Source organism: Trichomycterus rosablanca, chromosome 11 (assembly GCF_030014385.1).
Source record: "Trichomycterus rosablanca isolate fTriRos1 chromosome 11, fTriRos1.hap1, whole genome shotgun sequence".
NCBI classification, from domain to species: domain Eukaryota; kingdom Metazoa; phylum Chordata; class Actinopteri; order Siluriformes; family Trichomycteridae; genus Trichomycterus; species Trichomycterus rosablanca.
The window spans coordinates 17,371,280-17,383,896 of NC_085998.1; the positions used below are offsets into that span (position 1 = coordinate 17,371,280).

At 37.2% G+C, this 12,617-nt stretch overlaps 1 protein-coding gene across 1 annotated transcript in view; it reads right to left on the minus strand.

Annotated features, from left to right (window-relative positions):
• Nucleotides 1-6,676: 6,676 nt before the first annotated feature.
• The window catches only part of LOC134323075 (C-type lectin domain family 18 member A-like), a 41,328-nt gene continuing 35,387 nt past the window's right edge, over nt 6,677-12,617 (minus strand). The window contains exons 11-13 of the mRNA XM_063004494.1: nt 12,243-12,339; nt 11,133-11,224; nt 6,677-7,042 (exon numbers count right to left, since the gene is read on the minus strand). Of these exons, the coding sequence (XP_062860564.1) occupies nt 7,005-7,042; nt 11,133-11,224; nt 12,243-12,339 (227 nt within the window). The 3' untranslated portion in view covers nt 6,677-7,004. The remainder of the gene's footprint in view (nt 7,043-11,132; nt 11,225-12,242; nt 12,340-12,617) is intronic.

The window sequence follows — 12,617 nt, forward strand, 5'->3', positions numbered from 1 at the left end:
ATTAAGCTCCCACCATTCGTACCATACGTATGAATTATTAAGAGTGGTGCTGAATCTTTCTTACAATTAAGATATGCCAACATCAAATCATGGGATTGTTAAGCATTCCTTTCCAAACCCAAGGGCATTAATATAAATTAAATTAGAGTATGTGTATGAAAATGTATGCTGTTTCAGTCAGAGCATTTGTGAGGTCAAATCCTTGTATGGAATGTTGGAAAAAGGTCTGGCCTGCAATCAACATTGTAATTTATCCTAATGGTGTTCAATAGGGATGAAAATCTAAGCTCTGTGAAGGCCACTGAAAAAAAACATTGTCTCTGAATGACAGAATGTGTTTTTTATGCATGAAGTGTATTTTGGATAACCTTAAAGCATGCTAATGATTTTTTAAATGCATTTTCTTCCCTTTTTTTCCCTGACTTTAGCGTATCCAATTACCCAATTGCATTATGCTTCCTCTCTACAGATGTTGATCTCCACCCTGGTTGAGGAGAGCCGTGACTAACACATGCCCCCTCCGACATATATGCAGTAGTCAACTGCATCTTTTCACCAGCATGAGGCGAATTCATATGCAGATCAGCTTTGTGTTCGAAAAGCCTCGTCTCTGCGCCATCAAGAGGTCAGTAATTGCATCAGTTATGAGGAATCCCCGTCCGACTCCCACCCTGGAGGAACAACAGCCAAGCGTATTTTACCACTGCGCCACCTGAGCACCTGAAGATTAAACTAGTTTTAAATACTAAAAAAAATTACCCAAGAATAGAACCTTGAGGAACACCTATTGTTAATTGCTTTAAAGAGGCAGTTGTGCTATTTTACTAAGAAAATGTCTATTTGGCAGATGTTAAAAAAATTTTTTGACAAGTTTAGTAATGGAGGAACTCTGCACAGAGCCTTAAAATCAAGCCCCTATTAAAACACTTTTGGGATGTTTTAAAACATTTACATTAAATTTGCAGCATTAAGCAAATGCTTTTATCCAAAGCAACTTACAATTATGACTGAATAATATTTGAGCAATTGAGGGTTAAGGGCTTTTCTCAGGAGCTCAACAGTGGCAAATTGGCAATGGTGGGGCTTAAACCAGTAACCTTTTGATTACTAGTCCAGTAACTTAGCTGCTGAGGTACCACTGTCCATAAAACATTAATTGCAAGCCAGGACTTCATGTCCAGCATAGATTTCTAACCTCACAAATGCTCTGTTGATGGATTGGAAACATGTTCACACAGACACACTTCACAATCTTTTGTAAAGTCTTTACAGAAGAGTGAGGGTTGTTATAGCCACATGGGGTGAATTTAATAACAATGCTCATGATGTGGAAGGGAATGTTAAACAAGATCACTGTCAGGTGTTCACATACTTTTGGTGTGTCCACATACTTTTTAGTGCCAAATAGTGTAAATCTATCTATTACCAAGATTACCTAGGTCGAACTGGAATATACAAATCCACTGCTTTGTATTTTCATTGACATCTCACATTCTGTCCCCCTGGAATTTCAGTTTGTATAAGTTCTGCAAGGTGTTTTAGTGGAGCATCTTACAGCTGCGATCCAGAGTTTGAATCCCCAGTGGTACTAAAGGCCGAGTGTCTAAAAAAGAAACACAGAAAGAAAAAAGAGAAAGAAGGAAAGTAAAGCAGTGCCAAAGAGAAAGTGCATGGAGGAATAACTCACCTCACAACAAAGCTGTTGGTGTGATGCAGAATCAGCCAGCAGCACCAACAGCCTCGAATTATCCGCAGTAATTTGTTATTTTCTATCTGGTCCTGAGAGGAAGATAAGGGTTCACTAGGGGGGAGGAACTAGATTACTGGTCTGTGGAGTGTAATTGATTTTGGACTGGGGTAAGACAGCAGCTAAAGTGAGAGAGAATTCAACTCGTGTCAATTGAATTTGTTTTTATTATCTGTGCTGCACAGAATTAACAAATATGTTCTTAAGAAAACTGCTGTGTATAAATTAGGGTGCTGATTCTGTCTTTGTCTCGTTAAATGATGTGCATTATAAGCATATGGACACACTGGGCACAAACATAAAACTGACCGGATTTATATTTTCACTGCGAGGAATTACTTACGTTTAGTTGATTACAATTCTCACAATGCATTTTAATACTTAATATATTATGAATGTAATATTTTTTCTTCAATGAAACAAACCTTAGGGCTTTCATTGCAGAGTAAATAAAGTAAAAGCAATTTCATATCAGAAAACCCCAAAAGAGCAAAGGATTTACATTTTAAACGTAAGTGTAAGTGTTAATAGTCTTCCTTAGTCAAATTATTGGCATGTCCATCACCTGTCAACCCCACATACTACACCCCCCGCTTTTTCTAACTTGCCCCTAGATGTCTGTGTGTGGTGTTTGTGTGTCTGCCCTATAATGGACTGGCGCACTGTCCAGGGTGTTTCAGTGTGCCTTGTGCCCATTGAGAGCTGGGATAGGCTCCAGCACCCCCCACTGTCACCTGACCTAAAGCCCATCTAAGCATTTACGAGAGCATATGAGGAGAGTAAAAGTCAAGCATTCAGTAACGTCACAAGATGCTCTTTGCAATGGAGCCCATGTCCGCTCAAGAGCATGCTGTCATAACAGCAAAAAGGGGGAACATACCAATCTAATGTCATATTTAATTAACTTTTTACCTAAATTATGTTTATATAATTTATAATTGCAAAACAAATGTATTTATTTTTGTATCTAAACTTCCAAAAATGCTTTTGGTGTGACAGGAATTAAAAAAAAAAAACATAGAGAAACATAAATATATGAACTTGTTTGTTTAACACTTGAGGTAAGCAGCAGCAGTAAAAGAAATGCGTGTAAGTGTTAAGTGGAATCAACTCTGATCTGTTTTGGCAATATAAAATGTATGACTTTTTTAAAAATTACTTTTTTAACTATTTTTTATTTTTAACTATTGTGTTTAAGATATAATGCATAATAATATTCATGAGTCAGATTGTTGTTTTTCTGTATGTACACATTTTCCAAAATACAGCATTACACATATTGCTAAAAAATCTTAATTCAGATTTATAATATCATATTAATATAATATTAAAATGAAAAGAGAAATGTAAGAGGTTTAAAACTGTATGTATGTGTCTATCTGTGACCCATAAGACTTCAGATATGCTGTTATAGAAAAAAACATCATTTTGGACCCACTGTCAGGTATGTGGACTTAAGGTTAAATATAGTGCGGATGTTAATTAGAACACACACTCAGAGCCGCAGTACATAAGCTCAGTAAGATTGACAGCAGGATTACAGTGGAAGTTTAGGTCCATATGGACAGCCTCTATTAATGAGCGGTGATTTATGAGAACTCGCTCACCACCCGCCCAGCCTTTCTGTAAGCACCAACTGGTGTTGGAGAAAAACAGAACACAAATTTACTCACATGAAAATCTCAAAAAGGACTTACAGTCTGGGCATCCTTGGTCAATTAATATTTTGCTGATTCCATAAGAAGCAAGCTTTTTATTTATGAATGTGGGTGGCACAGTATGGTGGCTCATTAGGTAGCACACAGCAAGAAGATCTTGGGTTCGATTCCCATGTGGAGCGGTTTGGGTCCTTTCTGTGTGGAGTTTGCACGTTCTCCCAGTGTGTGTTTGGGTTTTCTCCAGGAGCTCCAGTTTCCTCCCACAGTCCAAAGACATGCAGTCAGGTTAATTGGAGATATTTACTTATTTATTTCTTAGGATTTTAACGTCATGTTTTACACACTTTGGTTACATTCATGACAGAAACGGTAGTTACTGGTTACACAAGATTCATCAGTTCACAAGTTTAATCACGGCCAATTTTGTATCTCCAATTCACCTCACTTGCATGTCTTTGGACTGTGGGAGAAAACCGGGGTTCCCATATAAAAAACAATGCTGACAAAGGGAGAACATGCAAACTCCACACAGAAAGGACCCACACCACTCTACCTGGGAATCGAACCCAGGACCTTCTTGTGGTGAGGCGACAGTGCAACCCACCGAGCCACTGTGCCGCCCCAGTCATGGATTAAATTCCTATTGTGTGAAAACAGGGAAGATGTTAACAGGAGCAAAAACATAGTCCATTTCAGCAGTTTATAACAACATTTACAATGACTTTCCCCAAATGTAATCACACTGAAAAACTGAGATTAGATTGCAGCATTCCTGGACTGTTTTGATATTATTTTACTAGCAAAAGCTCTGCAAAATAAAATATCATGATACATACTATTTATTACAAACATGTCTGTTATCACAAAGCTATTGCACAGCCCAAATTTCAAAACACAATTTTTCATGGCTGTACAGAGAAGAATCCTTAAACTCTTCAGATTTTCTTTTATGGTAATTATAAAAAGCAAAAAAAAAAGTCTGCTGAGCATAAATTCTCCTTAACAAACATTTTACCTGTGAGTGAGCATGAAACAGGTGTTTATTTATCTCTCCTGCTGCTTGGCTGTACCAGCAGTTGGTTGCGCTCACACTGAGATGAGTATGATCCATTCTAATCAGAAACATCAGGCAGGAGAAGAAACAAGCAAGTGATTCATCACACATTTTTTAATAAATGCTTGTGCAGCTTTTATGAAGCATTGGCAGCTACATTTACAATTACAATGCATTGAATGACTGAGAGCTGTTTGTGAAAAGCGTTCGTCTGGAAAAATCTGCTACAGTAAAATATACAGTGAGGTAGAGTTGAAAGGACAGTGTGTATATACTAACTAAAATGTATCTAGACTGAGACTGCGGGGGAAAGAAATGGAATGGAGTGAAGGTGGAGGGGGAAAGACGGTGTGTGTGTGTGTGTGTGTGTGTGTGTCTGGTTGATCAGTCATGTGTTTATCAGTTAATTAATATGTATAAAGGGGCATGAACTTCAGAGTAGGAATTCACTACAGAGTAGGAAGTATTTAGGTGGTGGATCATTCTCAGCACTTCAGTGACACTGACATGATGGTGGTGTGTTAGTGTGTGTTGTGCTGTTATGAGTGGATAAGACAAGCCAATGCTGGTAGAGTTTTTAAACACCTCACTGTCACTGCTGGACTGAGAATGGTCCACCAACCAAAAATATCCAGCCAACAGCGCCCTGTAGGCAGCGCCCTGTGACCACTGATGAAGGTCTAGAAGATGACCAACTCAAACAGCAGCAATAGATGAGCGATCGTCTCTGACTTTACATCTACAAGGTGGACCAACTAGGTAGGAGTGTCTAATAGAGTGGACAGTGAGTGGACACGGTATTTAAAAACTCTAGCAGCACTGCTGTGTCTGATCCACTCATACCAGCACAACACACACTAACACACCACCACCATGTCATTGTCTCTGCAGTGCTGAGAATCATCCACCACCCAAACAATACCTGCTCTGTAGTGGTCCTGGGAGAGTCCTGACCATTGAAGAACAGCATGAAAGGGAGCTAACAAAGCATGCAGAGAAACAGATGGACTACAGTCAGTAATCGTAGAACTACAAAGTGCTTCTATATGGTAAGTGGAGCTAATACAATGGACAGTGAGTGTAGAAACAAGGAGCACATGGTTTTAATGTAATGGCTGATCAGTGTATATAGATGAAGGTCCATAAGAAAAGAAGCTGTCATTGAGTATGTATAAACCCAATTTTTTTTTTTAAATAGACATTTCTTTTTAAAGCAGCAAAATGTGATTTTTTTTTATTCTCTTAAACATTTATTTAACTGACAAAGTTTGCTTCTATCAAACAAGAATGGGCAAAAATTCAATTTCCAGACTGCAACAATTACAATCCTTAATAATTGTAATTGTAATAATAAAAAGGTGATGTAGCAAATTTAGAATTTGTTTATATTTACAAAATAGAATAAAGTTGGTCAATGAAAAGACTTGAAATCCTTTCTTACGTTTCTAATTGCATTCTAATTGCATCCTAACTTCTCTGGAAATGAGGTTTGCGTTACCAATACAATAAAGTCAAATTTTTACATACACTTATAAGTAAAATGTACGTCATGGCAGTTTTAGGATTTCAGTCATTTCTGCTTTAATTTTTTTTCTCTAAATGAGTGTCACACTGCCTGCTAAACCTGACCAGTTCTCTCATTCAACACTTTCCGCTATCTCACATCGGTGGGAGTCAGTGGGAGGTCACATGGTACTGCATTAGTTTATTTGTGCATATAACACAAGTATGTTTTTGGTTCTTTGCAAAGTATTGCCAACCTAATTTAATTACATACAGAGCATTATCTAATTATTTTGTCTTAACATGTATGGCCCTGCTTGTGTGCTTGTGCTGACCACTCTTTTGGAATGCCACTGTGAAAGGCTGGCAGCAAAACAGAAATACCCTGGCCACGGCACCAATCCATTTCACACAGCAAGTAGCAATCATGGGGTAAGCATGTGTGGTGTAATGGTGAGAGTCACACTACTGGTAACAGCAGCGCCAGAGTCCGGGGGGTTGGAATTCCAGGCTGGACTCACAAATACATAAATAAGTAAAGGAGCTTCAAATCATCTAAAGATGATTAAAACGTGAATGGAAAAAGCTACAGAGCTTTGGAAACCATCCTTGTCAGTACAAATGTTTCGATAAGTGCAAAGTTCACAATAACTACAACTCATATTGCACGCGCATGTGCTTTAAGACTACTTATAAGGAAGGACAAAAAATGACATTGCAGCATGACCTGAAGACAGTAGAAAAATCAGTTACAGAGTAATCTATAAGCAGTGAACTGCACAGCAATCTTTTTCGCTTCTTTACCCCAGTCTTATATTTGCCCACAGGTTTTTGACAATAAAATGTTAAACATGATTTAGGGCTTAAAATATAAAGTTTTTTAACAGTCCCTGCTGTTGAAGTAGAAACCAAAATCTCAAACCTCCAGGACTTCTGCATGTTTTACAGTATTTTGTCTGTATCAGTCAGAAGTCATACTTTTGCTTAAAACCTCTGATTCAGTCCAAGTAAATCTGACGCAGTCACAAAGTACTCATAGTTCTCATCGTCCGATCTCCCACAGAGCAACATGTTCTGGACCTGTGTATGAAGAAGAACATTAATTCAAACATACACACATACAGAATTTCAAAAATAGAACTATATCCAGTGACACAAAGAAAAAAACAAGACAATTTTATTCTAGTGTATGAAGGTTTTCACTCATCCAGGCTATTTAAAATTCCTACTAGAAGGAATAGAAGTTCTATTTTATAGGCCAATCTATCTGATTGCACAGCGATGCTGTTGGAACACATGCTACATGTGGCTTGCTTTTGTCTTGTTTAAATAAGCATGGACATACCTAAAAGTTGTTTGACCTCAGAAAACACAGCAACCATTATTATTAGAAAACACTGTGAAAGGTCGACTTGTCTGATTACAGTATACACTGATCAGCCATAACATTAAAACCACCTCCTTGTTTCTACACTCACTGTCCATTTTATCAGCTCCACTTACCATATAGAAGCACTTTGAAGTTCTACAATTACTTACTGTAGTCCATCTGTTTCTCTGAATACTTTTTTAGCCTGCTTTCACCCAGTTCTTCAATGGTCAGGACCACAACAGGACTGTGTGTTGGGCTGATATGAGTGGATCAGACACAGCAGTGCTGCTGTAGTTTTTAAATACCATGTCCACTTACTGTTCACTCTATTAGACTCTATCAGAGATAATCATTCATCTATTGCTGCTGTTTGAGTTGGTCATCTTCTAGATCTTCATCAGTGGCGACAGGACGCTGCCCACAGGGCGCTGTTGGCTGGATATATTTTTGGTTGGTGGACTATTCTCAGTCCAGCAGTTACAGTGATGTGTTTAAAAACTCCAGCAGCGCTGCTGTGTCTGATCCACTCATACCAGCACAACACTCCTGGGGGAGTCCTGACCATTGAAGAACAGCATGAAAGGGGGCTAACAAAGCGAAAGATGGACTACAGTCAGTAATTGTAGAACTACAAAGTGCTTCTATATGGTAAGTGAAGCTGATGAAATGTACAATATGTGTAGAAACAAGGAGGTGGTTTTAATGTTATGGCTGATCGGTGTATGTTTATTCATTTGTGCTGGAGTACAGAGTACACAGTGTTTACTGACAATGGTCAGTCAAAGTATTCCTGTAAAAAATCTATATTTACACTTACACTACAGCAAGTGTAAACAAGTGTTTATATTTTCATGGGACTGCATGATTATGACTTTAAGTTTATTATGAGTTACCTCCTATACCTCCTACTTCTTTGTTAGCCATTACAAATAACTACAGCTGGTGATTTCATACAAGACCACACATTTAAATGGTATTGTAAAAATAAACTAACAAGTAATCTAATACAAATTTAAGATGCTACATATATTATAACCAGGCAATTGATGACATTTTCAGAAACCCACAAGAAACTGAATTTACATTTATACATTTTGGACAAATAAGTACATAGTCTAATCACTTAGTTACAGAAACAAATCTTCAAGACTGTCATGACATGCATGTTTATGTAAAATCTATGTCAAATTTTGCATCCAACTGTACTTACAACACATCATCTAAACACTAACACACTGTTTTTAATTGCTTTGTGTGTGTTAATGTAGCCCCTCAATCTGCCAGGCAGAAGGTGGATACAGACAGACCAAAAGCAATTAATACCAGTCAGACTCTTTTCTTCCCACAATTTGTTGCTCCATTGAATTTACCCTTATGGAGTTTAATTCGATGTGTGTGTCTGTATCAGGTGTGTTTACTTCAACTGATCATTCTCTGTCAATCAACTCTCTTAAGAGCTTACAAACATGTTCTTAAAGTGTCACCGTGGCAAGAATTACAGCATAGAGTCATCACAATGAATCAATAACCACTTTACAACACAAAGCAAAACAGAGCGGAGCAAAAAGAAAACCAGATAAAAGCCACTTTGGTTTTAATAGGGCAGCGAGAAAACCTTCACCCCAGAGAGATTTTTTTGAAAGCAGCAGCACTGCTAGTGACATGGTTCATATTGATCCCAAAATGCTGTTCATGTTGAATGCCAGTCTTCTGCTAAGTGTGCATCATTAAGATCTGATGGTGCAGCTGATGTTTGTAGTCATACACCAGTGGCCTCATAAAGGAGAGCAAAAGAGAAGCTGTTACACATGCTCTCAACTGAATCTAAACTGAATAAGTTTCTACACTCATTAATTTAGGTAATTCCTTTCTAATAATGCCAATTTAGTAAAGTGGTGGAAATTTTATTGTGATAGTTTTTGAGCAATTTCTATTCATCCTTAGGATCATTGCACAAGTGATTTCAAACATTACTTAATGCCAGTTAGTGGGATCACAAACTTATTTGCAATATATCCAAGTAATCATTAGGTTTAATGTACTTGTTAACTGCTATTTGCTTTGTAAATGGACAATGGAGTTGGTCTTCCAGTGTAAAATTATATTCTCTGAACTTCTCTGAAGTGAAGTGGGCTAAGCAAATTATTTTAGAATATATTTTTTTATTATTTTAGAATGGTCTTCAGCCAGGGTTTTAAATTAACATATCTGAATTCTGAGCAGGCAACTTAGGTCAACAAATGAAGAGGCAAAGTCACGTAAAGGCATATGCACATCCATACGACACCTGTTTCAGCTTTGACAGCAGAGAACTTATTTCTAACTTATTTATTTCTTAAGTTTTTGGAAACTTGATTTTTAAGCTACATCAAGCAGAAAAATAAACTTTAATGTTTTACACACTTTAGTTACATTTATGACAGGACAGGTAATTACTGGTTACACAAGATTCATCAGTTCCAGTCTTTAAAGTCAAACACAGTCATGGACAATTAAGTATTTCCAATTCACCTCACTTGCATGTCTTTGGACTATGCGAGGAAACCGGAGCTCCTGGAGGAAACCCACGCATACACTGGGAGAACATGCAAACTCCACACAGAAAGGACCTGGACCACTCCACCTGGGAATCGAACCCAGGACCTTTTTGCTGTGAGACGACAGTGCTACCCACCCAGCCACTGTGCCACTAACTTTAGATTACAACACAGTATGAAGGAGGCAATGAAATACAGCATAAAATAATAAATAAATGTAATTATTACAATAAAAAACTTGGATCTTATTGATGCTAACTTGACCAAAACCCTATTTAAAAAATGCTGCTCTTTGAAATAAAGCGAGTTGTATTTAACACTGGCCTTAAACAGCATTGTATTAGTTTTTGTGTATTGTAAAATTGTTAACATCATTTGCTGCCATAGCTACTTTACCAGAGGTCTTGTTTAAACTGTCTTTTTTTCATTTAACTTAATTCTTCTTTAAGTTAATATGTTAGACTGTAAACCATGTCCATTCGAAGCCAGAGATTTATTATAATCTTACATGATTTGTTTACATGCAGGGGCGGATCTAGAAAAATATTTATGGGGTGGCAAGAGGGGGGCAGGAATTTTTGAGGGGTGGCAACATATGGCAGACGTATTTATACTGAATTTAATCACAGTTATCACAGTTTGATGAGAAATAGTATGTACACACTACAAAAGGGCACGGGCTGTCATTTACAAACTCATACAGACAAACTTAATCTCATGCAATCAATGTCTTGCATTTAAGGTTTCATGTGAAACAGTTCATATTAGGAATAAGTGACCATACAATGTAATCTCAATAATAGGAGATAAAAGTATGGTAGCACTACTGCAGGTGGGGCATTATCAAAGGAAAGGCATTAAGGTAAGACACAGGTGATGAGTGGCAGATGTATGAGAGGGAAAGCAAACAGTTTTTGACTGTGTCAGAGTGGCAGCGTTGCAAATTGGCCATAACTTTTCTTTTAATTTGTTGCTGCCAACTGGGGTGGCAGCAGGGGTGGCAAGGCTTTCTTTTAGGATGGCATTTGCCACCCCGGTAGATCCGCCCATGTTTACATGGCATATTGTAACAACTTTGTGCTGATTATTCACGAAGCTGCATATTAACAGCGTTTATTCTAGTATAGTTTCACACACCTGTTGCTGAAACAACTTTCAGCTGCCAAGAAAACCCAGACACCTTTTTAGTGTTGTCATTATAATGAACAGAAGAACATGTTCACTAGATCTGTATCTCTCTAATGAGAACTGCAGTACTCACCGAACTGGCAGATATATCTGTTTCGAGTCTTGCAGCGCTGATCGTTCCAGTTAAAAGCGCTGGATGCTTGCAGCTCAACACAGTTCCCAAAGCTCAAATCAGAGAGAAGAGGGACACCCAGTGGTCAAACTCAAACACTACAAGTCCTTCATACGTACTAACTTCTAAAACATCATTAGAGCTCCTTTACGAACCAATGCAGCTGTTTCATTAACACATCTGCTTCGCAAACACCACAGCTCTGTAACAGTCATTACAGCTGTTTTACAGACAGACAGTACAGCTTTTTCACAAACACTACACCACATCTTCCTTGCAAACACCACAGCTCCCACTACAATGCAGCTCTTTTTTAAACACTGCATCTTTCTAGCAGACACCACAACTCCTAAACAATAATTACAGCACCTTTACAATACATTTCTTTTAAACACTACATATCGCTTACAAACATCACTGCTTCTTAATCATTATAGCTGCTTTACATACAATACAGCTCTTTTACAAACACTACATCACTCTCGCAAACACCAAAGCTCTTTAACAATCCTTACAGTTCATTCACAAACAGCTCCTTTAGAAACACATCTTATTACAAACTCTACATATCTTAAGCATTAACACAAACATTATAACTTCTTTAAAAAATTTTGTTTGCTTGTATGTTTGTTTTTTTGCTTAGCATTGTCAAGTGTCCAATAATGTCTCATGCTATAAATAAATGCTATGTGGTAGAGGTAGCCCTGTTAAGAGGCTAAACCACACCACAATTTTTTATTTTTATTTAAATTTAGCTATGGCCTTTTTAATGAAACACAACCTGCTATTTTTTAGTTCTATTTTACTCATTGATAACATTGTCACATAGCAAGTATTCATTTTAACCACCACTGGTGTCCATCATTAATACCAAGCTTAGTAAAAATGAAGTTATATTAGTAGAACTTAACTAGAATACAGCAGAATATGAATATACGTAATAAACACTACAATGTTTTGACATTATTATACACATATAGCCTATGCAAATATTTTTATATGCTAGAGTTATAGTCATTGTAAAGTCATATAATTACACTTTTGAAAATACAGTATGTTGCATTGTCTTACCCCTGGTTGTCTGGTTGTCCAAAAGCAAAGCTGGTATATAAGGGAATTTCTCCTGTGTCCCAGCGAAATGAGTCTTTCAGTGGTTTATACGTCAGACCTGTTTTTATAACAAAACAAAGCTTACCCATTAATTAAAGTATTTAACCAAAACTCAATGCAACATTTTAAATAACAGATATTAAGTTCTAGCACAATGTTTTCAGTTCTCTCATACTTACTTCAAATGTGTTTGTGTGTATATGTATGCATTTAAATGTGTGTATATGTACACGTGTATTATTACATTAATAACATATTATTAATACATTACATACTGTACACACACATATATGGAATATATATGATGAATACATAAAGAGAAAAATCAGAAGGGAG